Genomic DNA, 26,488 nt, shown 5'->3' with positions numbered 1-26,488 from the left:
ATCTAGGAAATTGTAGAAGGACTGCACCCACCTCTCCTAAATAAGAGATCTTTGAACTAGTGAAGTGTCTTGTGTGAGATGGGGCTACAAGGAGAAAGGCTTGGTATTTGTATGTGGCTGCAGGGTTGTGTCCATATATATATATACATATATATATACACACACACACACACACACACACACACACATATATATATATATATATATATATATATATATATATATATATAAATGATAATGAGCATAGGTCTGGAGAGATGGATACGGAGTTCAGTGGAGCAGTAGCAAATCATTCTATCAGCCTCCTAGCCCCCAAACCCCCAAACCTCCAGTTCTCACATGAGTTCCTGCCCCACCCCATTCCCATCTCCAAGATCTTTAGCCTTCTGCCCTGCTACCTCACCCCTCCCCCTTCAGCTCCACAATATGCTTCTCCTTCCATGACCTTTCTTCCCGTGGTACCTACAGGGAGCCCCCGGGCGACAGCCTCTGCTCTGCATTTTCCCTCGACCTCCATCATCCAGCAGTCGAGCCCTTACTTCACCCACCCGACCATCCGCTACCACCACCACCATGGCCAGGACTCACTGAAGGAGTTTGTGCAGTTCGTGTGCTCGGATGGCACAGGCCAGGCCACAGGGCAGGTGAGCTTCGAGGGAGCCCCAGAAAGCCTGGGTCGCAATCTCATCCCTCCTGTCTTTCTGTCTGTCTACTGTCTGTCTGTCTGAGTGTCCGTCCGTCCGTCGGTCTGTCTGTCTATCTTCCTGTCTCTTGGAGCCAGTAGAGACTTGTGAACCCCAAGATCCACCTAGAGGCAGGGCAGTAAGGAACCAAAAGTATCCTCAATCCTGAGTTGGGGGAACAAGACAGGGAGAGGAAGTATTTGAAATCTAGCCTTGTTTTCTTGGATATATCATATAGTGCCCAGACCCAGCTATGAAGGATTAGGACTTTGGGAAAACCTGACCCAACAAAGGGGTCGTCTTCTTCCAAAGGAGCTCCTTGTCAAATAGCAAGCTCCTCTCTGGAGCCAGTCTCACCTCCTTACTGGAACATTGGGGAAACGGAAGATAGTGGCTTCTAAACCACTGAGCCAGATGCTAGAGCCACAGCTAGATGGTGCCATGTGCCAGGGAGAAGAGGGTTCTTTTTTTGTGGGAGGCATAACCTTTAAACCCTTTCGTTTCTACCTCTCCATTACAACCCAACCTTTGCCACCTGAGGAATCCCCAGAGTGGAGAATTGGTCCCATTTGGGGCCTGGAATCTAAGTAAGGGAAGGAGGAATCCAGGAGGTTCCAGGTTTAGAAATACCCACTAGGTTGCCCCAAGGTATTTCAGAACGGTGCTCCAGTACCAGATCCTAAAATGAGGCTAGTGGGCAGAGGTTTTAGAACTAAGCTGTCTCTCCTTTCACAGAGATTATCACTTGTTTTCACCTCATTCCCCTCTTCTCCCAGTTTTGGCAGGACAGGCAATGAAGGTCATTGTTAATACTCAATGCCTAGGCCACTCTCCATCTCCTCAACTCTTGACTCTTCAGTGTCTAGGTTCCTCTCCCCTCTCTTTCCATATTCATTTCTTTCTTATGGCCTCTCTACTTCCCCTTCCTCCCTTCCCATCCTGTGGGGGTGTCTGTTGCTGATTGTGTAGCTCACTTCTTGGCACTGGCTTTCCTCCCCCTCTTCATTCACCTCAACCTCCACTATCAGCCCCCAAAAGTACGGGTGTCTGGAGGGAAAGAGTTCAGATAATCCTGATGGTTTCTAGTGCTTTCTGCCAGTGTTTGTTTGGACTGTGGGCCATAGGGTGCCAACCAACCTACTTCCAGGTCCCAGAGGAACTCAGGGCCAGGAAAATAGCTCCCAAAGAATAGGGAGCCTTGCTTTCTCATCACTGGAGGCTGCTGTGGAGCTCTACACCTAGTCCTAGGACTGACAGGGATAGAGACCAGGACTTAAGTTTGAGCCTGCTGAAACCTATTCCAGCACAAAGAAGTGGACTGAGAAGTAGATTGACTTCAAGGCAGCTTATGAGGCTCTGGAGATTCTATCTAGTTTAAGAGTCTCTAGGCCTGTCCTTCCTCATCTCCCCATGTCATTTATAGAACTAGCTTGACTTTTTTAGGGTCCTCAGACCAGAATGACCCACTAAGAAGGTCTAACCCAGTAGACCGAACTTAGGTATGGGGGCATCATACAAATGGCCCTTCAACCTTAATCATTTTTAGTCTGTGTTGACTGTTGCTAATCAGTCTCATCTTGAGTTGAAAGCTTCTGTTATCTTGGGGGTAGAGGATTCTTTCCCTTCAGCAGAATCAGTCTCCTGTCCTGGCAATGACAAGCATGGTTGGGGAGAAGTCACAAGGATTCAAATAGACACAGCACCTGTGCTGGAGCAGCCTGGCTAGGCTGGGGGATGATCTTGAGATTCAGTGGGTAAGGGTGGCCTCACTTTTTCAGGGCTTGGGGGAAAAGTAGTAAGAGGAGGAAGCCTCACTGCTTGGGGTCTGCAGGAGCCTCTGAAGGCAGCTGTGGCAGGGTATCTAAAGGTTCCCCAGGGAAAAGGATGTTCTCCTAGGGTTATTATAAGGATGAAACCAATCAAGGTGGAGATGGGTGAAAGGCCCAAGGCCAAGGGCAGACCTAAGGGAGGGAGAGAGCTCAATATAAGGCCTGGTTCATAAGGCCCAAATGGAGAAGGCCTGAGGTGAAATGGAAACAAGACTTGGAAGAGCTCTCAGAAGAGGCCATAGGAAAACTGCCCCCACCAAAAACAAAAACAAAAACCTCTCTCAAACAGAAGAAGTAATAAAAAAAGAAATAATTGAGAGAAAAAGAACTGGTCATGCTGGTTTCTAGAAAAGCTTACCAAAGATGCTTGTTGTGGCCAGACTGACAAAGCAGAGCTCAGTGGAAAGGGAATTGGACTTGGAGTGAGAATACCTGAGTTCCAGCTTTTACTGGCTCTTGGACCTTGGGCAATTTCCTTCTGCTTTCTAGATCTCTTTTTTCCCACCTATAAAATGAGTGGATTGGAGAGGACAAGCTTTCATAGTTTGTGATTCTAGAAGAATGAAAGAACCAATTGAAAATTATTTCTAAAATTTGGATATTTTCAAATGATTGAGCTCTGATGCCAGGCTCAGGTCAATGGGATTCAGAATTGTCAGTTGTTTTATAGAGATACTGAATGATCCTAAAGTTCCCTTCCAGCCGCAAATTCCTATGAAATCCTATATGACAATTCAACACACATTTATTAAGTACCTGCTGTGTGCAGAGTCCCAGATTGGACAAACATGTTGGAAGAATAGAAAGGAACAAATGTTATGTACATCCTTCCCAAAGTATACTTGGGGCCACTCAGCTGATTCCTGTGAAGCTCTTGGATCCAGTCCCTGTGAATTAGGCCCTGATTAAGGCAGTTCTGGGGAAGAACCAGACTGGCCTGTGGCTGTCAGGCCTCTCTTAAGTGCTTTAAGCTCTATAAAAATGTGAGTTATTATTATTGTTATGATTATTCTCTTACCACAATGGGACAAGACTGGGGAGACAAGGCAAAGCGATGACTGTTGTATCTCAGGAACATTTGTGATCTGTTCCATGTTTGTCCCTTCATATTTAAAAGCTTTTTCTTTCTGGCCTTTTCTGTTTGCCTGGGAAACCGGGGAATGAGTGGGAGAGGCAGACTTTGGGAATGACCGTCACTCATTCAGTGGGGCTCACGTCCAGGACTTCCTAGCAGTGTTCTCCACTTGGAGAGTGGAGCAGAGGGTATGAATTGGTTACATCCGTCAGAGACTGCTGCTTGGCGATTGTCACCCTGGAGTGGACAGGCAGAGTTAAGTTGTATGAGCCTGTAGGCTACCATTCTGAAATATCCAGGGTCCTTCACCTGTACAAAGAATAGAGCCACACTGTGCTGATTGAGTGGGTGGGGAATCCCAAGCCTGAGAACATTCCCCCAAATGCTAAGTTTCCTTTAACCACAGTCTGAACGAGAGTTAGCAGTGTGGTAAGTGCTGGAATTGGAAAAGTTAGCAAGGCATCAAGCTGTCGGGGAGGATTAACCACAAGAGACCCTGAACATCGCCCTTGCCTCACTACATTCTAGGAGGAAGAAGAGGGGCATGGATTTGAATAGCTGTTTCTGGGAGGAAATGCTGATTGAAGCTGGTGGTCCTGTTGTTGGAAGAAAGGATGGGGGTGGGGCGGAGAGGAGATGGTCTGAATGTTCTCCATGGTCTCTTTGGATAGAGCAAGTCAGGGTGTGTCTGGAACTATTGGAGGGACTTAGGTTAGATGGAAGGAAGTACTTGATTTGGAGGATTTAGACACTGGAACTGAAGTGTATGGATTCTCCTTTCTGTCACTGTTTAAGGATAAAAGACAAAATTATCTTTACAGGGGCAGCATAGGTATACTGTTATCTAGAGGGCTTCGTATGCTGTGGGGTGGAGACAAGGAGGTGTCAGAGTTCTCTCTTCTCAGGAATTTCTACTTAATGTGGACGCGTGTTGAGGGCCACAGGCATGGAGGTCACTCTTCCCTCATTTTAACAGGCCCAGATCCAGCCAGACCAGAGGAGCCTAATGGGGAGGGACTTGGGGGTGAGGGTGAGTTGTGGAGGGTGCACAACACAACGCCGTCTTTTCTTTTCACAGGAGACAGTGTGCAGGAGCCATAGATTTATCCTGGTGCAGCTTCATTCACTGCTTTTTACACAATATACCAAAACATGCATTTTGAAAATTTCCTAATTAAAACATTTTCCCCACCAAGAATGACCGATAACCCAACTGAACCCCCAAACTTAAAGGAGGAAAAAAAAGAGCAACATCTGAGAGACCAAAATGACAAACTAACCCCCTGCCCAGCCCAGCCCCTGTCCCACGGAGGAGCCAAATACTGCATCTTTAACGAGGGAGCCAGTGCTCCGGTCAGCGAGGCTGTGCCTCCTAAGGGAGCCGCCAGCCCCAGCTCAGGGAGCGTGTGTCTGTGTGCCATGTGATGTGCGTTCATACGTCACTCTATTTATGTTGTTCGCAGCCTAACGGTAGTGGCCAGGGCAAAGTCCCGGGGTCATTTTTGCTACCACCGCCGCCTCCAGTGGCCAGACCTGTGCCCCTTCCTATGCCTGATACCAAATCCACCAGCACTACCCCAGACGGCGCCGCCTTGACTCCTACATCACCCTGTAAGTGGACGATGAAAAACCAAAATCAAACCAAAAGTCCCTGGCCCACCAGCACCAGTCAAATTGCCCACCCGAGAGCTCCAGGACACAGCACAGAGTCCCAGACCAACCGCGGCCTCCGCCCAGCCAGCACCCCCACCAGACTCCCCACTGCCTGCTGCTCCGGGCCCCTCCGGGGGGCGGGAGGGGGCACGGGCCAGGGCGGGACTGGGCCAAGGGGAGCTGGCGGGGAGGGAATGGGGGGTGGGTGCAGCCATCCCATCCTCATGCGTGATTGCTGTTTTTTTTTTCTTTTTGTCTCCTTGTTCTTCCCACCCCCGCCCATGCAACCCTAAAGACAAAAACAAAAACCCACCACCAAAAACAAGAATGAACAAACCCTGACACAAAGCAAAATCCAGTGTCCAGGCAATCCTGTCACCATCCTTGACTGCCATTCCTTCTCACCTCGCCCTCCATCCCTGAGGCCTTTAAAGATGCAGTACCTTCGCCTCCTCGCGCCCTCGCTCCTCCTTCAGTTTTACATTTGGTTTCTCATTGTTGTTTCTCTTATTTTTTCTCCCCTCCACCTCCTCTCCAGCTCCCAACACCCATCCTGCCATCCAGAGGCGGGGGCGGGGAGCCCCGAGCCTCCCCGCACTCCCCTCCTTCAAGTTTCCAAAGCGACAAAAAGTTTTGGCAAAGGGAAGAGAGAAATCTAACCGAGTCAAAAGGCGCAGAGATAGGGAAGGAGATTCGAGGGAGGTAGAGATGGGGCTGTGGTGCCTATGGGAAGAGAAGGAAGGGCACGCCCAGCAGACCGACAGCTCAGGAGGTGAGCCGGGAGCCTCGGCTTTAAGGCTCTCGGTTTCCTGTAGACTCTAGACTGTGGTGGGGCAGAGGCAGGCTCATTTCTCCATGTTTTTCACTGGCTCGTTGGCCTTTTTTCATGTCTCTCTCTTCCTCTTCCATGGTTTTGGTTCTTTTGTTCCCCATCTTCTCCATGTCTTCCCCTCGTTTCCATTCACCATCCAACATGCAGGCCTGGTCCTTGGGAGAAGGGCGGGAGAAGGTACACCCTGAATTATCAGGGTAGGGGCCTCTACTGGAGAGAGATGGAGAAGAGTTTGGTGAGCATGTGGTCTCTGGTGTGTGTCTGGTAAGGGCCCAACTCAGGCTCAGCAGTGGAAAGCAGGTGGGGACCCCCATCCCAGCGGCCCAATCCTAAGCGCATTTTTCTCTTTGCCCTCCTGGAGAGACAATAGGCAAAAGCTAACCTAAGTTTCAGCACCCCACATCCACATAGCCCTCCCTCTTCCTTCCCCATCCCCTGCTCCCCAATAGTATTATCTAATCATAAGCCCTTGCAATAGTGGCCCTCAATCTCAGGTCCTGAGGACATCAGGACCATTTGGCCTAATTCAGCTTGTCAGTTCCAGAGAATACCATAGTATTAACTCAGTCCCTCCTGGGAGAGGAAGAGTCTGTGTGAATTGTAGGGCTAGTGAGCTTGGGCTGAACTGGGCCTTCTCATCAGACTCTTTTCATACCTTTGCTGGACCCAAATCTGAGCTTCCAGCTTGGCTTTGCCTGACATTGCCCAGAACTGCCCAGAAGGGAAAGAGGAGCAGTTCTGGACTAACCTTGGAGAATAGAGTCTCCTTTCTGGGTCGGACCAAAGACTCTCTCACTAGCCCCTGGTGTGAAACAGGCTGGGAAGTGACCACAGCCTCCATATATGCCAAGGGAAGCTTCCCTCCTGCCTCATGCTGCCCTAAAGCCTTTTGCTAGCATAGTGTTTATCATAGTGAGAGGAGCTGTTTGTGGGCCTGGAGGAGCACCTGAACTCCCTAGGCATAGTGCCTGCCTCTAGTGCCCATCTGGTGGGTGAGGCAGGAACAGGGGGGATGTTGGAGCTTCTAGAGAGGGAGCTGGTGTTCCAAGCCCTCTCCACCTCCTACTCTGGGGCCCTCAGGAGAGGTGTGATCTGGAAGTGGGGTGGGGAGGGAAGAAGTACAAGCATGGCTGTGTTATATTACAGTATGCAGTATGGGTATAAATGTGCATCTGTGTGAAGAGAGAGACCATGAGAGAGAGAGAGAGAGAGTGTGTGTGTGTGTGTGTGTGTGTGTGTGTGTGTGTGTGAGAGAGAGAGATCTGGGCAGGGGGAGGCCCAGAGGACATCCTCCCTTCCTAAGTTGGCCCCTATGGGCAGTGCCTAGCTGGAAGGGATGGGGTGATAACACTTCCTAACCAAGCCTCTCTCTCTCTCTCTCAGCAGCCCTCGAGGGCAGTGTCCGGGTAGGGGGAACAGGGCCAACTTGGACTTATCAAGTCTCTCCCTTTCTCCCTTCCTTCCCTCCCCCGCAGCATTCTCAACGACAGGCGCCTCCTCTGCCAACCGGTTTGTCAGCATCGGACCCCGGGACGGCAACTTTCTAAACATCCCACAGCAGTCTCAGGTAGGAGGGCTCTGCCCACCAGCCCCTCTGCATCTAGGAGGCAGGGGAACTGGCCAGTGGAATCCAAAAATGTGCTGTCTTGGAAGTCAGAGGGCCTTGGTTCCAACTTTGGCTCAGCCACACTGGCCCTCTGGGCCCCAGGTGCCTTATGTGTGTGTTGAGGGGTGGGGTGGTGTTGAACTTCATGACCTCTAAGGTACCTTCTAGCTATAATCCTATTGTCCTAGACTCTTTCTTGAGCCTGTGACAGGGAAGTGGAGTAAGGATGGGGGTCTTCTAGGGAAAGGTAGAGTAACCTCATGCCCAGTCTTTTCTGCTCTATCAGGAGCAGGGGTTCTGTGGCCAGGAAGAAGGCAGAACCAGAGCCTGGGCCCAGGATTTCCCTCCTCCTGGCTGAGCTTGCCTCACTCCCCAGGCAGCCCCCAGGCTCACAGGCTAATCAGCTAATTGGCTAATTAGCCCTGGCAGCCCAGGCCCTGGGGGAAGGCAGCCAAGGCCACAGTGCTGGGGTTGGGCTGACTGGATGGGGAAGGCTGGGAAGGCCATGAAAATCTGAACTTCAGGGTCTTAGGGGAGGAATAGGGTATTACACCCCTTGACTCTATTCCACTAGTTGGCTCAGCTCTAGGCTGGAAAGCTGGGGTTCAGGACCCTCCCCATTTTGAGAGCTTATTGGCCTTATCGAATGCCCTGTAGACTGGGACAGAGCAAGCCTGGGTGGGCTCTAGCCTACCCATCTTGGGATAAAAGCCCCCTCCCCTAGTCTCCCAAACGAGTCCTATTAAGGAGAAAGGGAGCCTGTCTCCACCCCCCCCCCAAAAAAAGCACACATACTCATACACTGAGTCTCTTTAGTTTTCCAGGGACGCTCAGATGGGATGGAGTTTGAGAAAGGCCCTTGGCATAATGAGGACCAACCTCAATCCCCCTCTCATGCCCCTGTCCTTCACTTGAAGGATTTCCGACATGCCCCCCCCCAACACACACAACACGTTGCTGCTATGCACATACCAATCTCCTCTTGACTTTGACACAGTCAAGTCTGTTGGAGCTCCACACACACCCCATAGAAGGTTTGTCTACCCTTCCTCCCGAGCCTTGTGAGAGCCAGTAGAATCCAAAGGGAGGAAAAAAGAGTGGGTGAAGAATGGAGGCCAGTCCTCTTTCTGCTAAAGCTTAGTGTCTTTGCTGCCAGGCCTGCATCCAGAGAAAGTTGAAATTTTGTGTGGTTTGGGTTCCCCCGCTCCTTTCCCTCCCTTAAAAGAAAAAAAAAGCAAAAAAAAAAAAGGCAAAAAGAAACAACTTTGTCAAACTTCAGAACTTCAGAGCTCCCTAGCGGCAAGGAGGGGAGGGGAGCTTCAAACCCCCCTCCCTGCCTCCCACCCCCTCTCCCCGGAGTCACGTCTGACCCGTCTGGTTTCCCAGAGCAACCAGACATGATGTAACACCCAGATGAACTTGAACTTGGGGGTGTTGAGAAGAAAAACAATGGCCCTGAGCAGGGGCTGGAGCCAGCCCCCTCAGCTCTGTGCCAGGGAGGCCGAGAGAGCCCTGCTGGCAGAGTACCGGGAGAGAGGGGGGTGGGGGGGGGCAGTGTGGAGAAGGAGGGCGGGCAGAGGAAGAGAGGCCAGTTGGGTTTCCACATAGCTCTGGACTAGGCAGAAATAGAGGGCAGCTGAGTGGATCCCCTCCTGCCTGCCCAGAGCCCTGGGGCCTGGGCTGCTTTGACAGCACTCCAAGGATGGCTGCTATTGTACCCCACCCCCACCTCAAATTTTCTCCTGCTAGTTATCTGGACTCAGTGTTCTCAGAGCCAAGTCAAAGTTCTGGGAAGTTTGGGAAAGAGTTTCCTCCTTAAATATTCACATAGGGCAGGGGGTGCTGGCAAGTAGGTGTCTATGTTTGGGGAGGGGGCAAGAGAGCAGGACAAACTGTAAGTCCCTTGGGCCTGGGGTCTGTGCTCCGTTGGTTAAAGATGGGGGGGTGTGCTGTTACCACAGTAACCAGTGACTTTAGCTGATCCCCGAGAGCACCAGATGGAGAGAGAACAAAAGAGTGAGGAAAGAAAAGAGAATTCCAACAATTTGCTGTCTTTCCCCAGGCAGTGCCTTGTCCCATGTTTTAATCAGTTGGGGGAGAGACAAGGAGTGTGCAATAAGAGGCTTCCATTTAGACCCTGAGATTCTAGTCCCTTGGGGGAGGGGTCAGACCCCCTACCTGAGCCACCTATTAAATGCCCACCATTCAATCCCTGGCTCTGACACTGAATCTTCCCTCCTGCCCTCCCTCATGGATAAGACTATCTCCATCCATCCATGCTCCCATCCATCCATCCATCCAGCTGTGTACCCAGTGCAGGAAAAGCCATCAAGTCACACACCTCTGGAGACTTAGGCCTATTGGCTCTTTGCAAAGACACATTTCATTAACTGGAAACTGCCTACTATAGTACTGCCTTCTTTGTCTCCAGCTGGGACTAGTGACTTGGTCCCTGTGACCTAAATCTAGAAAGATACTTGTCTTTGGGATCTCAGAGGGAAACAAGATCTGGAACAGTGCTGAAATAGGACTTGGGTGTGGAGGAGCAGTGTCCTAAAGCTGAAAGAGCAACGGCTTTCTCTTCATGGTATCAGAGGACCTGCATTCAAGGACCTGTGTGACAAGTCACCTTCTCTGCGCTTTGGTCTTGATCAGTGGAGTGGCAGTGGCTGGGGCAGGGGTTGGAGACCCTAGATGATCTCCAGCCTGGAAGATTGTTTTACTCTTAAGTTCTTTGATCCTAGCAGTAAAAGGAGTCCTGGTCAGGCCCATCCATCCCTCATCCTGCTGCTCAACATGAGGAACTCCTCTAGGGGTTCACCACCCTCAGTGCCATTAGCCCTTCTCCCTAGATTGTCCTCCTAATTCATAGTCAGTTTCGATCAATTCCTAACATTTAAGTGCCTATTATGTGCCAGGCCCTGTGCTAAGCTGGGGATACAAGAGGCAAAAGATAGTCCTTGACCTCAAGGAGCTTACGATCTAATGGGGTGGGGAGAATGACAATATACAAAGTCAGTTTCTTTCAGCTTTCCCCACATATTGTGCTGGTGTCAGCAAATAGATATCTGGCAGTGCCCATCCTGTCCTCCCAGATTCCCAGTGAGGGTTTCTATAAACCCACCATAGTGGAAAGAGTCTGGGGGACTTGGGTTCATCTCTTCACTGTGACCCTGAAGATATGTATGACTGTAGAATCATAGCTCTAGGGATGAAAAGGACCTCCAAGGGCATCTCTTTGAACTCCCTCATTTTACGGCTGAGGGAAATGAGGTCCAGGGAGGGTAATCTTCGAAAGAGGTGGTCATCTCCAGAAGCAGAATTGGAACCCAGGTCCTTTGACTTCAGAGGACTTTCTGCTTAGCCATTCTGTGTTCCTAAGCAAGTTACTCGGTTCCCTCCATCTCTGCTACCTGATCTATAAAATGGAAAACTCCCTCATGGTGTGGAAAGCGTTAAAGCACTATGGAAATATGAATGACTAGTAATTAATCATTCTTACTCATCAGTTATTGACAAGTATGATTAGTTGTGAACAAGCATAATTAGGAATGTATTAAGCATAGAACTTCCTCCTTTCCCCTACCTAGAGCGTAGCCCCATGGTTAGGATAAGCTGCCAACCTGACCCCAGCCAGGGTACTCGTGGGGGAGTATAGTACCCCAGAAAGCATGGGTATTATTTCTCCCAGCCCCTACACGGACTAAGATACCCACGGGAGGGTGTGGAATCCCTTCCCACCCATTGCCTTCTCTCCCATAGAAGGGGGAGAGGACTATAGCTCTGTGCAGTTGAGGGATTGGGTGGAGGGAGATAAGGAGGTTCTCTGTCTATTGAGGACAAGCCGGTAATCGCATTTGCACTTGGGTGCTGAAGCCCACAAGGCAAGCTTTTATGGGGATGTGGTGCCCCCTGCTGGCTAATACTGAGAATCACCCATTCCATGGATTCCCAGAGGTCCTGAAAGAGGAGGATCCTGGCGCAATTGGGGGAGAGGGGGGAGCAGCTTCACTTGTGCAAGCAGGCGGCTGCAGATGGTAACAGGCTCTGTGACATGCCCCTTCCCCTTGGGGTTGGCACTGCCAGGGAGTGTATCAGTGCCATGTGGTGCCTCACCCAGGCCCCCTCCCAACACACACCCCATGCCCCTAACCTTTCAGCTGGTGGGGCCTCTTCTGTGATGTACAGACGGGAATTTTAGCTTTCAATCCAAGGAGACAGAGTGAGAGAAAATTGAACAGAAGCTGCACCCCCCCCAACCAACACACACACATACCCTAGGGACAAAAGCCCCAGCCTGGCATCCTCTTTCTCTCCACCCCCACCCCCCCCAGAACTCACACAGAAACCCAAACAATTGGAAACGTGACCAAATCCCAGGCCTGTGCCAGCTCCAGCTATGGGGGTCCTACCCACTGGGCAGAGTGCCCACAGGAAGGCCAGCTGGGCTCCCTGGCACTGGGGGCAGGGGGCCATCTGGGAAGGGGGTGGGGGGTCCAGATAGAGTGGTAATTTTGTGACTCTTTTCTAGGGTGCATCACTGCTCTAGCCCCCTGGGATGAGGGGAGGGGAACTGAGGCCCCTATGAGGAGGGCAAACTAGCTGAGGCGATCAGGTCATGAAGCCATCTGGCCTAGAGCCCCAGCACATTTTCATTCTCTTGTCCTTTCTTATCCCTCTCCAGTCCTGGTTCCTCTGACGAGATCTACAAGAAAAAGAAAGAAGAGGAAAAGGGGGAAGAAGAGATTTTGAGACATGGAAAAATCCCCCAGCCCAGCTCAGCTCAGCCTAGCCCGACTAGTCCCACCCCACCAAAAAGCAAAAATTTAAAAGTCATCATCCACTCTACCCTCTCCTGCCAGGGGATCCCTTCTGGCACCCACAGAGCCCAGCCCAGCTGTCAGGACCCAGAAGAAGGGGCCTGGGGTGGAGCCACACACCAGCAGCCAGGAGGAAAGGAAAACTGGGGAAAACAGAAATTTAAAAAACAAACACAAACAAAAAAGGGTGACAAGGAGCGGTCCACTGTCCACTCCCTCCACCTTTATATCCCTTCCCCCTCAGATACACACACACACACACACACACACACACACACACACACACACAAACAACACTAACACACACTACACTGGGGCCTCCTGGCTGTAGTCCAGGCAAAAACCGAGGGGAATGGAGTGAAAGTTGAAAAGTTTTCCAGTGCATAACCAACCTGGCTAGGAGGGTCCCAAGTTTTGCCCTTCCTGCCCAAGGCTGTCTATTTGGTAGAAGACAAAGCACACCTCCCCAGCACACCTCAGGCCCAATGCTCCCTTGGGGCTGAAGGACCTGGCTTCAGTGAGGTGTTTTGAGAGAAATCTCCAAGGGTCTTGAACCCTTCTTGCCCCTTCCCCCCCTCCTAGCCTGGTCCCATTCCTCCAGCATGGGCAGTTGATCTTGATCTGACCTTGGTTGGGGTATGTGTGTAAGGCTTCTTTCCATTGTTCTAGCACCCAGGACCTGAAGGCCTGGGAAGGGAGAGCCCCAGAGAGCTAGGCCTGGCCAGGAATCCAGGAAGGCCTCTGATGCCTTACTGGAACCACCCAAGTTGTTTTGTTTTTTATTCTTATGCACCAGGGTAGAGCGGGCTAAGTTTTGAAATGAACTTGTCCTGGAGGGTGGTGGTAGTCAGCTGGAGCCCATTGGAAGAGAGTCGGAGCCTGACCCTGGAACAGACCTAGCCCAATATTGTACCCCCTTCCCCAAAGTCACTTTTGCCCCACACCAGCCTTGAAGATAGCTTTCATGTCATCTTATCATTATGTACAGTCTATAGGAACAAGTCGAAATGCTCTCAAGAGGACCAGCCAGTTGCCCCCACCAATAACCCCTCCCCCTCCTTGTTGCCTTGGGATGCTCTGTTGTTCTACATTAGCCTCCCTCTTCCCTCAGCCCCCTGGAGACAGGGCCCAAAAGAGATGGGAAGGAGTGAGGCCAAGACTAGAGCTTGGACTCTGGGGAGACAGAGTTTCTAAGTGTCTGAGCAAGGGGAGAACTAGCCCATCCCCACAATATCTCCCCTGCTCTTTAAACTTTTCCTACAACCCAGCTGTTCCAAGACACCAGCAGTCCTTTCACCTATCCTCCCCCATCAAAAATAATCCCCAGGAAAAATCACCAGAGAGGCTTAATGCCCTGGCCTGTGGCCTTCTTCTGGGCTGGCGAAAAAGGCCTAACGTGAAAAGGCATCGGCTGGATTGGTGAAGGCTGAAGCTGGAGTGGAGGAGAGGAGGAGCCAGCCTCACCAGCCCCCAGGTCCACAGCTGGCTGCCTACCTTTTGAGAGCTTTTCGGCTGGGATGCTAAGTCACATCTACCCTAGGTAGGCTTTGTGCTCACAGACTTGCTCTCAATTTATGTTCCTTTGGAGGTAACGGTTGGGTGGTGGTGTACTTTGTTTAGTATTCCAGAGCTTACTCTCTCTCCCCCACATTTTCTCTTCCACCCCCTCTTTCCTTCCCTGCTTTCCTCTAGCCAGTTTTTAGCTGTATTTTTTTCTCCTGTTGTAGTTGGGAAATTGTTATCAAATTGGGAACAAAGAAATCAACATGTCCTAGAAAGCTGCCCCTCTCTGCCCCCCCCCCCCCTCCCCAGGGATGGGCTCAGACCAAGGAGAGAGGCCCAAAAGCCAACCAGTTGATTTTGTCTCCTCTCTTGACTGGGTGTGAACTTGGGTTGGGCAAGGGCAAAGGGCCAAGGGCCAGGGGCCTCAAAACCCAAAGGACATCCGTAGGTAGACAGGCTCCAGGTTCTCCAGGGCTCCCTTCTCACTCTGTGTGACTTCTCTCTCTGTGCCTTACTCCCTCCTAGCTTCTCTTTGGTCTCTATCTCTTCTCTTCTCTTCTCTTCTCTTCTCTTCTCTTCTCTTCTCTTCTCTTCTCTTCTCTTCTCTTCTCTTCTCTTCTCTTCTCTCCTCTCCTCTCCTCTCCTCTCCTCTCCTCTCCTCTCCTCTCCTCTCCTCTCCTCTCCTCTCCTCTCCTCTCCTCTCCTCTCCTTTCCTCTCCTCTCCTCTTCTCTTCTCTCCTCTCTTCTCACTCTCTCACACACATTCTATGGAAACACGAAGCACAGGTTGGGAGCCTCTGTCCAACATTGAACCGGGTTGGGGGGGAGCCATGGGTTCTATCGTTGGCGTTTTTGCATTGGTTAATGGCGTAGATGGTATGATCAGGAGACGTTAGGACAGCCCTAAGAGGAGTGGAGGAGGAGAGGGTAAGGAAAGCTAGTTAGAAGCCTCAGACATACCCATAAGGAAAGCTGAGGGTGGCCCTCACCTCCTAAATTCAGCCACAAGAGGGTTTTAAATTTTAAAGTTGAGTGTGTGTGTGTCTGTCCCTATCTGCAGCCTTGGAAAAGGACCAGGAAAGAGAGGAGGAGAGAGAAGGGGTGGAATTGGGGGTTGTGGCTTCCCAGTAAATGCTGCCTCCTCTCTCAACTCAGGGTGGTGTTAGGAGCTGGCTTGGGGTGGCTGGGGCCGGGCTGGGGCCAGGGGTGATGCCTGGTCAAAGTGCAATGATTTTCCAGTTCGGTCGGCAAAACAGGGTCAGACCTGCAGCAAGGAGAGGAGAGGGAAGAGCCTAAAGCTGGCCTGTCCAGCCTCCTCCCTGTCTCCACTCCTTCCCACCCCTTTTCCTGGGGACTCCCCCCCCAGACAATCGTTGCCACGCACAAACCTCCGTGCCTGGGTCTTGTATGTGTCCCTAACCTCACGGAGCCAGGCCCTGGCCTGGGATCTTGGGGAGCCTCAGCTGCTCCCTCCTCGCACTAGGTATAAAGCTGCAGGCCAGCTGCGTGTGCCTCACCTCCTTGCCCAGCCTAGGTGGGGGGCAGTCTGAGGTGAAGGGAGGGTACAGGGAACCCCCAAACTAGGACAGTCTCGGCTTAGAGTCGTCTTGGTTCGGGGGACGGGGGAGGGGGTATGGTAGAGCAAGATAGAAGCGGGCCGCGGCAATGGGGGTGGGGTGGGGTGGGTGGGGATTTGCATGGAATCCGTTTGTTTCCCTGATTACCATCATTTCGGTTTGAGGGCAGGAGGCGGCGGTGGCGACAGGAAGCGGGGACTGTTAGAAAAAAAAAAAAAAGAAAAACACAAAAACCTTTTTTAAAAAAAACACAAAAATATATATACGGGGGAATGAACTTTTTTTTTTTCATTGAACCAAGTGCAATGCATTGGAGAGTTTTCCTATCTTTGTATGTTAGAGATTGTTAAGAAGATGAAAAAAGTCTATTTTTGTTGCAATGTCCTCGCGGCTCTGGGGACACTAAAGAAACGGGCCGCCCGCCATGAGCGGGCACCGACGCCCAAGTGGGTTTTCCGTTTGTTTGTTTTTTTTTTTCGTTTTTTTTTTTTTTGTTCGTTCGTTCGTTTTCGGTTGTTTCTTTTTTCTTTCTTGAAGCCGTTTGCCTGCGTGGACGAGGCTGATCCGGGGCTTGCCCTGCGTCGCCGTCTGTTCTCGGGGTCGGTGGGAGGGCTGAAGGAAGGATTTCCACATTTAAACCACATTTAAACATCACAGAATCAGAGAGGAAAAGGACGAGAGGAAAATTTTTAAAAAGAAAAAAGTTAAAAATAAAAAAAAAATAAAAAAATCCTGGTGCTTTGTACATTATAAAGTACATTAAAAAAACCCACCCAACTCTATTATACGTCAGTTTATGAACCAGTTAAGTATCATACCGCACGTTAGGAACCACGCATAGCCCTTTGTTATGTTAACGCACGGGACAGCGGTTTGCGCTCGGCGGCTGGGCGCGGCTGCCCCGGGCTGGCGCGGATCTCCTGGGGGCCCCTGGCCAGGGGCCACCACCTTCCCCCTATCCGGACACAGAGGCCCCTCCCCCTGTCCCCGCCCCCTGCAGAGGTCAGTGTCCAGTCACCGACGCCACCCCCTCGAGCGCCTTTCTTTGAGCCAGACGCCAACTTGCCCCACACCAGCATTGTCCAGGGAGCGCTCTGCAAGTTGGTTAGTTTCCTCTCCCCTTCCCTTCCCCGGCGCCCCCCTCTGACCCCCGCCCCACTCAGCACCCCTGGCAGACCGGCCGCACAGAGCGCCCGCCGGAGGCTGTGGAAAGGGTTTGACGCTTCAGGGAAGGACCAAACCTGCTAACTCAAATAACACCGGCCCCCCCCCACCCCCAACCCCACCACACCCACATATACATACCACACACACACACACACACACACACACACACACACACACCCATCCACCACAACCCAATCGACTTGCCTTACACCCCCGCCCCACCTCACCCCGCGCTGGCCGGCCAACCTAGTGCCTTCTCCTCACTCCTACCCCCCCCCTCCCCCGTGCTGGTGGAGCGGACGCCGAGCTCTGGCTCCCAAAGGGGCTGAGTGGACCAGATGATCAGATGAATCCCCACTCCCATTCCCAATCCAGACCCTCCGCCCGACCCAAACTACACCGAACAAAATTACACACGAAAAAGGAGCAATAAAGTCAAGAGGACTTTGTCCCCCTCCCCTCCCAATGGAGAATCCAAGGGCCTCCAGCCCACCCCAACCCCGGGACACCACTCCCCACGCCAGCCTGGGCCAGCCGCACTATAGTCCTTTACCCCCTTTCCTTTTACGCCCCCTTCCCCGGAGATCCATGCGCCCGGACAGCACCAGCATCGCGGACAGCAAAGCCGCCCGTCCCGTCAAACAAGTTTCTTCTTAGGCTAAGAAACGCAGTATATATGAGTATCTCTATATAGTACTAATGGATTTGGTGTGCTTCCCCTTAGCATCCCCCTGTCCCTTTGCTCCTCCTTCAGCCTGGTCCCCCTCCCTTCCCTTCCCCGTCTCCGCACTGAGATACATAAGAAACAAGGGTAGTTTACTGTCTGTTTTGTTTTCTGGGTTTTCAGTGTCCTAGCGGAATGCAGGTAGGCAGCCAGCCCGTATGTTCCCCACCCCCTCCCCTGCCCCTTCTCCCGCCCTGGCCCCTGTCACTGCGCTTCTGTTACACCATCTTTGCCTGACTCTCTCCAGCTTCTCCATTGAATGGCTAATGTGTATGTGAAATAAAGAAATAAAGAAAAAACAAAGACGAAGAGACCTTGAACCCTCGCGAAAGCGGTCGCAGGGTGGGGGCGGTGAGGGCAGGGTGGGTTTGGATCCATGGGAAATTTGGGATCTCCCAGAGCTTTTCTGACTGGAGTTCTGCGTCCAAATCCGTGTTGCGCTACTGACTACCTGTGCGACATTGGGTATTTCACTGTGGGACTCTTTTCTGGCTCCTGGGTACTTCAACCCCATTGTCCAAGGGGAGCAAAGAGCCCTACTTCACATTAAAGAGTTCTAAAAACCGATCTCAGGGCGAAGATAACGCCCATTTCCTCCAAAATCACTGGGGTGAAGTCCCTGAGGCTCTAAAAGTGATTTCACAAACGAGAAAGGGAATTGGGGAACTCAGAAAAGGGACTGACTTTCTACTGGGTCGGGAAACTCCTGGGTCTGAGGAAGAAACTGCAGGGCGAGGGTCATACCCCCGCTAATTTGAAGTTACTCCCCCACCCCCACTTGGAGCCCAAGAGAGATGCCACCTACGACCTCGCCCACCCTATAGACCACAGTCTCGGTGACTGGATTCTCTTTGTTGTCGTGTGGCATAAGTTCTGGACCTGAGCTTTCATGGTGTGGGAACTTCCTCTATCAGTGCAGGTCGGCACATTCTTTGTGACTTAAGAGAGTAGCCCAAAGAACCTAAAGGTTAAGAGACTTGGTCACTCTGGCCAGTATATGCCTGAGGCAGACCTTGAGGTCTTCCTGGCTCCGGGGCCAGCCCTCTATCTACTGCGCTGCCTCTCTGGTCTGTAAAATAGGAACGTTAAACTAGTTGCCTAAGATCCCTCTCCAGCCCTAACACTGTTAAAAAAAATTTTTTTTAATTCTTTCTCCCGCCCCCCCCCCCACCTTTTCCCCAAGGCATCGGCCCGGCGGGAATAATGAGGCAGTATTTCGATGTCCGCTTTGTTCTTCGTGTTGGACTCCAACCCCGAAAGAAACGTGCCCCCGGGAGGAGGACATTTAGGCTCCCGGGCTGGGCTGGGTCGACTTCAAAACAGATTAAAGCCGACAGTAGTGGGGAGCGCTTAGCGTGCCAAGGGGGCGAGAGGTAACGTTAGAGCCCGACCTCTGGAGACGCTGGATACCTTTTCCCCGTCTTCCTCAACCGTGTACCTGCGGAGGAGGGGGAGCAACCTAGACCAGTGCCTCGTCCCTGCCAGCAGCTGGGGCATCCATTTCTCCCCACTGACGACACCTGCACATCCCTCGTCCCTCTTCCCACCAGATCCATTCGATCTTGGGGATTGACAGGGAGGAGGGGGGCGGTGCTGTTAATATTCAGGGCAGTCCGGGAAGGGTCTGCTCTCCAGAGCTCCGCTTCTCTTTTCTGGGGAGCTGTTCTGGATCTTGGGGTCCGCGCAGATGCCTCTTGTAGTATCCCTCCCATCCCTACCCGCGGGGGTCACCGAGCCTCGCATGCCACGGCCGTTCTGTCCGGCAGAGAGCACTCGCTCTTGATGTGTTGTTCAGCTCCATCTGAATGGGGGGAAGCGGCCGTGGGCGGGAGCGCCAGAGGGGAGCGCACGGCCTCTGCCCTGCGCCCCAGCCCCCGGCGTGTGCCTTCGCCCACGCTCGCGACCGCCCCGCCGCGCTCCCGTTTGCGCGGAGCCACCCCAGCTGGGGCCGGAGCTGGAGCCGGGGCCGGGGCCAGGGCGGCCGCCTGGTCGCGCAGCAGACGGCCCAGGAAGCCTATGTACTTGAGGGCGAGACGAAGCACCTCGTTTTTGCTCAGCTTCCGGTCGGGTGGGTGCGTGGGCAGCAGTTTGCGCAGTTCCGCGAAGGCCCCGTTCACGTTCTGTTGCCGCCAGCGCTCCCGGCTGTTGGTGAACACGCGGCGAGCCACCTTCAGAGGCTGGTGCCCTGCGAAGGAAACAGCCCCAGAGGGGTGTCAGGAGGCCAGTGTCTTGCCCCCTTCAGGTTACAGCCCACTGAGAACTCAGGCTGCCCAGGTCAAGCCTCCTTGAAGCCCAGGATTAGACCTAAGAGGTGTATCCAGGCCTCCAGTTCCCTCTGCCCTGGGATGGGCCACAGTTATACCTGATTACCGGCTTCCAAACTACCCATGTTGCCCTTCCTTGCAGGGTATATGCCAAACCTCCCTCCTGTCCTGGAATTATGTGTTAGGGCTTCCTCTTCCCCACCGGCAGGGTTCCTAGGCACATCTAATTCAGAAGTTCTTAACCTTTTTTGTCATGGACCCTTTGGGCAGTCTTGTGAAGCCTAGGGATCCCTTCTCAGGAGAAGGTATTTGAATACTTGAATTTCAGTTAGAGATTAGTGAAAATAAAGGTGTACTCCCCCTCCCCTATCCAAGTTCATGTACCTCTTGAAATCTACCCCCAAGTTAAGAGTCCCTGTGTAGCTAATCCTTCCAGGTCATAGGAGCACAGCATATCAGGGTTAGAAAGTATGCACCCGTACAGGGATGCTCTTAGTGTGGTGGTTACTCTGGGTAATTAGGGGCTCTGTGGTACAGATTCTTGTGTTTCTCAGCAGTATTGTGGGTAACTGGTCTATACAGGAGGTGTCTGTGACTGACTAATTCTGTGAGTCTGTCCATCCGTGTAGCATGTGAGCGACTGTGGCTGGGCACGGCTGTCCCTGTGCAGCTGCCACCTAGGTATTATCCAGAACTGTCCACTCACCTACCCCCTTATCCAGTCAGCTGCCAAGGTAAGACTCGCCATTGTGTCCCTGGTACCGGTCTTCTTCTCCATCCTCCTCACTAACCTAGTTCAGGCCCATATCACCTCTCAGGCCTGGACTGTTGCAATAGCCTCCCAACTGGTTACCTTTTCTCCAGTCTTTCCCCATCTCCAACCCATCCCTCTGCAGCTGCCAAATGAATATTCCTAAAACAAAAGGTCATTCAATGCCTGCTCAAAATGCTTATTACATCTAAGATATACTGTTCCCTGATCTGACTCAGGCCTGCTTTTTTTTGTAGACCTATTTCAAAAAAATTTATATTACACAGTTGTTAGGTTTCCTTCAAATCATCTTTTTTTTTTTTAACCTACTTATCTGTATACATGTTGCATTGTCCCAGTGGAATAGAAACTTCATCAGGATAGAGACAGTTTTCTTTTTGTCTTTGTGTTACTGGGATCTGGCATATATGCCTTGCACATAGTAGTCACCTAAAAAAAGTTGAATTCTCTGTGCATGGCTATCACTGTCTGGCCATTTATGTGTGACACTGTGTGGTTGTCTTTATGTGGCTGTGATTCTTGTGTGAAGCTGTGGCTGTCACTGTCTCTGTGACTGTTACTATGTATGGCTGTGTCTGGGGTGATTCCTTGTGTATGACTGTCACTGCTGTGTGTGACTATGTGACAATATTGGTAGATTTCTCTGTGTGCCTTTCTGAGTAGCTGTGCTGAGACTGAGAGCTGGGGGCCTCCTGGTTCCATTTAGGGGGGAACTATGCACACTCCTATGGTGGCATGCTTGGTTGTGTTCTGGAGTGAGCTCAAACACACACATACACTAACATACACACATACACTTACCCTCATTCAGGTCAGGCTCACAGTGGCTGGGCCGCCGCTTCAGTCGGCTACTGGGGAAGATGCTGAAGGAGCCAGTGGTGCCAATGTAGACGCTGAGAGGGACATGGGTTCACTGAGCGCCCAGACCCTCTCACCCTCCCCTCCCCAGGCCTAGGGGCCCAGGACACCAGGGCAATAGGTTCAGGGTAGGCAAGATGTGCTCCCTTCCCCCCAGTTCCTTTTCCCCCAGAACTAGAGCCCCCTTCCACGACCCTTAGGAGAGATAGGGCCAGCCCAAGACTGACCTGCTTAGAAAGGGGTGTGGGTGGTAGTGTGTCGGGAGCAGGCCACCCAAGGCCAGGTGGGGTGGGCCAGCTGTCAGGGCAGAAAGTGGGACTAGTGAAGGCAGTGGGGAAGGTGTGGTTAGTTCAGTGGTGGCCATGGCTGGTGGTTTGCTGTGGCCCAGGCTGATGACAGGCACATGGGGAGGCAGCTTGGGGGGCGTTGGGGATGAGGCAGGATGGCTATTGTCCCCATCTTGGGGGGTGCCTGGCTCAGGCTCTGATACAGGGGGGGAGCTGCTGGCTGCTGGGGAGGGGGCTGAGGAGGGTAGTGTAGGCACAGCCTCTAGCTTCTCCATCATGGTGTGGCCCAGCTTCACAGAGTCCCCTGGAGGGCACATGGACCCAGAGGATGATGGCCCCTCGATGGGACTGGTGCTCACCTGCAGGAGGGAACCAAGTCAAGAAGAGAATGATATCTGATGACTTCCATCTTCAGTGCTTCCCAAGCCCTGAGACATACTATACTCACATCTCAAGCTGTTTCCCAAGTTGGGGACCCCCAGAAAGGGAAAGTGAAAAAGGTATTAGATTCCAAGCCAAAGGCCTGGTATTTGAATGCCAGCTGCACTACTAGCTGGGCTGCTTGGGCAAGTCCCGTCTTTCTGGGCCTCAGTTTCTCCAGCTGCAAAGTGAGTTAGACCAAATGATTTTTAAATTCCCCTCTAGTGGGAGATCCTTTAAACTACTTGTACTTGGGGGCCATCAGCCCGGAGTCAGAGGACTTGGATTCTAATCCTGCTATTTACAGCTAGGGCAACCTTAGTGAATCACTTGTATTCCCTTTGCCTTAATTTCCTCATCTATAAAATGAGGGTGGTGTTCAGCCTAGACCTTCTCTCAGGCTCTTGCAGATTGGATTCCTCTGATCCTGGTTATAGTCTAATAACCTTGTAGCTGAGGAGAAATGGGGAAGCCACAGCTGTCAGGTGAGTGAGTGAAAGGTGGAAGGGGTACCTGGGGCTGAGTAGCTGGATGGAAGGGGTTATAATGATAGTATTTATATAGACTTCAAGCCTTGACACACATGATCTTACCAGACCCTTAAAATGAGCCTGTGAGGTAGGTCTTAGAAATATTATCACCCCCACTTTACAGATGTGGAAACTGAGGTTCAAAGAAGTTTAGTTCAGACTTGTGTCTGAAGCGAGATTCAAATGGTGGAGTTAGTATCTCCTGACTGCACAGAAGAGGGCTCTTTTCACGAGCCTGGGGTTGTGTGGGATCTGGGAAGGTCATGGTCCTATTCTCAGGAGGCTAACCCCAGGGGCTCAGAGAACCCTCAGGAACAGCTAGGGTTCTTTCCATTACACTACACTGCCTTTAAGGGATACAAGGCCCCAGAAATAAACATGTGGGAGGAATGGAGAGATCAGGGGGTTACAGGAAGTTGGGGGTCTGCCCTTGAGGATCAACCTTCCCATGTGATCTCAGGCAGGCCTATTCCACAAACCCCTATGCACATCAGTTATCCCATTAACCAAAGATTTCCAGCCACGTGCAGTGTACCCTCTGAGTACCGGGGTTCCCCTGGTTCCCTGTTCCCCAACCAGGGACTCAGAATAGCACACATGAACTCCAGCAAAAAGCCCTGTCTGGCAAATCTGTCTGGCCTGTGGTTTCCAGCTTTTGATCTTGGGGGCTGATTCTGAGATTTTGGGGGTTGATAATTGGATTTAGCAGTTTCCTTCTGATGGGTTTCACCTGATCAGACTCTTCTCTGGGTGGGGGAAGGGGACTTCCCTGGGGGCAGGGAACATGGGGCTCAAGGCCCAGTCTGAGAGGAAGAATCAAGAGCCGGGGGAAGGTTAAATTAGAATCCAAAGCAGGTTAATAAAAATAATCCAAAGGAGGTTAGGTTAGGATTCTCTTTGTCCAGGGGTGTGTGTACCAGCATCTGAGGCCTAGGACATTTGGGCTGGGGTCTGAGGGCCTCAGGACATATGGATCAGGGTCTAAGAGGCCTAGGGTATTAAGTGCCAGGGCCTGAGAGTCCCAGGACATGTGTGCCAGGGTCTGAGGGTTCCAGGCCCTGTGATTCAGGGTCTAAGATCCCAGAGTCATCTGCCACCCACTGTGTGCCACCCCTCACCCCTTCCCACTCTTACCCTCAAGCCCCACTGCCTCCAGGATCCTCCAGGGCTGCCCCCTCCAGCCGCTGGGTCCAGCCAGGCTCCCTCCACCCTGACTCAGTGTGCTGCTCAGAGGAAACGCTGCCTCCCGTGGCCCCCGCCCCCATCCCTCCCAGCCCGCCCTCTTCACCACCCCCTCCTCTGGCGGGTTTCCTCCCCGGAGGCGGAGGATGCTCTGGAGGGGCAGATAAGGCCTGGGGACTGCCTGGCCAGGGCCGATAAGGATTCTGGGCTGGTGCCGACCCTGGAGGAAATGGGCAGGGATCTTCAGCACCAGGTCGCCAAGACCCTGCCTATTTGACTGCTGTCTAGACCTCAGGTGGGAGCTAAAGAACAACCATCATTATTATTTCCGCATCTCCTTTGGGGGACCCAGTGTCCTTGGCTCCCCAGAAGTTGTCAGAGTTCCCCATGACTTTGGGTTAATGGAGGCACATCGCATGTCTGTGAAACATGCATTGTGGAATATTTCCATTTGGGGGTCAGGAGAACTGGGTTCGAGCAGCAACTGGGCCAACAACTGTACAGGGTGTATGACTGTGGCCAATTGATTTTCTTCCCCCTAAATAAGCCCTTCTGCTCTTACACGGAATTTCCCTCCGACTATTTCCCCACTAATTAAAGTGGAGAAAAGGGGAAGGATTACAGATTTTAGAGCTGGAAGAAACCTTAAAGACAAACAAGACTTCTCTCCCCATTTTACAGATGGAGAAACTGAGTTGCAGAGATCTTGTCCAAGGTCACAGAGTAATTGGTAGATCCAGGATTCAAATCAAGTTCATTTGGCCCCGAATCCACCGTTCTTTCCACCACCCCAGGCTCCCTTTTGGGGTGGAGGTAGTGGGGGTGATGTAAAGTTCTGAGCAGAGACACCACGAGGCCCTTCCAATTTGGGGAAGTGTCTAGAGAAGCTCTACCCCTCTCTGATCCCTTCCCCCAATAGCGCCCAGTCTCAACGTGAGCCCTTTAGGCCTGGGAGTTCTGGGATATCTGGTTATTAGTCTAGCTTGTTCCCCAACCCCCCTCAAATCCCCCTCAACAGTCCCTCCCCTCCTACTCTGGAGTGACATGGATTTCATGGCTGTGGGTCCATATGGATGAGGAAAGGCACACTCCTTCCGAAGTTGCTGATCCCGTGACTGCGTGTTCAGACATCCCCACACAAGCCTCAGTTCCTCTTTCTTTAAACACCCTCCCTTTCCCCAGTAAATCTCTCCTTCCTAATGTCCCAAGTTCCTCAGGCCTTTGGACCCCTGAACACTGTAGGAGGGGGCTCCTGGGACTTTATTCTCCTCTCCCTCCCAATCCCATCCTCCACCCTCTCTGTTGTGACAAGGTTGTGGGGGGAATTCGAAGGGGGCCAAAGTGACCTCCAGGAGACTGGAAGCCCTGGGGTAGGGGTCTGGGCTTCCTGGCAGCATTATATTCCTCAGGCCCAGGAGAATTCGGAGAAATTACATGGGGTTCCTGAGGTTACACCACTTGGGTACTAGTTTTTTTCTTGTTTTCCACTCCCCTCCCTCCTCAAAGGGACATGGATGGGAACTCATCTCTATCCTTCTCCCCTCAGCTTGGAGCCAGGAAACATCCACTTAATAGTATTTTATTTCTTCTAATTTCATGTAAAGACAGTTTTCAACATTCACTTTTTTAAGATTTTTGAGTTCCAATTTTTTTTCTCTCTCTCTCCCTTCCTTCCCCCTCCCCAAGACAGCAAGCAATCTGACATAGGCTATACATCAGAAAACATCCCTAGGTGGACAGATAAACAGTTACATAAAAGACAGTTGGAGAAGGCTCATAGAGACAGCATGGGATAAGTGCCTCCTTCCCTTCCCCCATAAAGAGTTGGGGTCAATGTGGAAGGAGCCCCAATGAGGAGTTTTCCAGAGTGTCTCTGACCACCACTTCTGACCTCCATCCACCTCCCCTCCCCCCACCTTTACCCCAGGCCTAGGCTTCAAGAGCTAGAAGGGAACTTAGACTCCTATTCCAAAATTCATTAGTTAGCTAGGGAAACTGCATCTAAGAGAAGGGAAAGCACTTACCTAAGGTCACACAGGATGAAGATATCTGATCCCAGGTCTTCAGACTCCAAATATACTGATCTCTAGTCCAGCCTCACATTTTAAGGAAGAAGGAACCTCAGAAACACACTTTGAGAAAATACTGGACAATCTGACTGGGAGGTACTTTTCTCTGTTTGGAGTGAAGGCAGGATCCAGGGCTATGATGGAAGGAGGGGAAGTTGGAAATGGGTACTCTGCTGAACAGACATCCTACTTTTAACTCCCCCTCCTCAAATTACTTGGGGAAAGTTTCTTTGTCAGGTTGTTCTGTGATTTGGGGAAAACCCTGAGTTTCAGGCCCCACTTCCTGGCACAGATTAAAGACCACCTTACCATGTGGGGTAACGGGCTGGAATCTTGTTGGGGTGTAGGGGAGAAGAGGTGATGATTCCCTGGTACCCAGTCACTGTCCAATGTACCCAAATATCTATACATACAGATACACACATACCTATAAACCTGCTCAAACACAGAAGAGACATGTGTGCATGTGTGTGCACGTGCCTTTATAGACCCTTCAGAGGCAGCTTAGAATTATGAATCAAAGACCATTCAGGACCACAAAGACCAGGTCAAGAAGATCTGGAATCAAGTGCTGTGTCTGACCCAGTCATGTGACCCGGGTTTTCGGACAAAACTTTTCAGTGCCCACCGGTAACTC

General features: G+C 51.7%; 2 protein-coding genes across 5 annotated transcripts in view; one reads left to right on the top strand and one right to left on the bottom strand.

Annotated features, from left to right (window-relative positions):
* The window catches only part of NFIX (nuclear factor I X), a 110,629-nt gene extending 98,106 nt beyond the window's left edge, over positions 1–12,523 (top strand). For 2 of the 4 annotated variants that reach the window (XM_036755324.1, XM_036755316.1), the window contains 4 exons: positions 469–644; positions 5,051–5,198; positions 7,548–7,639; positions 12,363–12,523. In XM_036755324.1, the coding sequence (XP_036611219.1) occupies positions 469–644; positions 5,051–5,198; positions 7,548–7,639; positions 12,363–12,377 (431 nt within the window). In that variant the 3' untranslated portion in view covers positions 12,378–12,523. The remainder of the gene's footprint in view (positions 1–468; positions 645–5,050; positions 5,199–7,547; positions 7,640–12,362) is intronic. The other 2 variants (XM_036755332.1, XM_036755338.1) reach the window with 1 other exon arrangement.
* Positions 12,524–18,727: 6,204 nt separating this feature from the next.
* On the bottom strand, positions 18,728–23,865 carry LYL1 (LYL1 basic helix-loop-helix family member). The gene is given in 5 exon segments (XM_036755303.1): positions 18,728–19,654; positions 21,307–21,398; positions 21,591–22,009; positions 23,735–23,784; positions 23,787–23,865. Coding segments are annotated over 5 exon segments (1,098 nt in total). The 3' UTR covers positions 18,728–19,196.
* Between the last annotated feature and the right edge of the window lie 2,623 nt (positions 23,866–26,488).

The sequence above is a fragment of the Trichosurus vulpecula genome, chromosome 1 (assembly GCF_011100635.1).
Source record: "Trichosurus vulpecula isolate mTriVul1 chromosome 1, mTriVul1.pri, whole genome shotgun sequence".
NCBI lineage: Eukaryota > Metazoa > Chordata > Mammalia > Diprotodontia > Phalangeridae > Trichosurus > Trichosurus vulpecula.
This window is presented reverse-complemented; position numbering and strand designations above follow the sequence as displayed.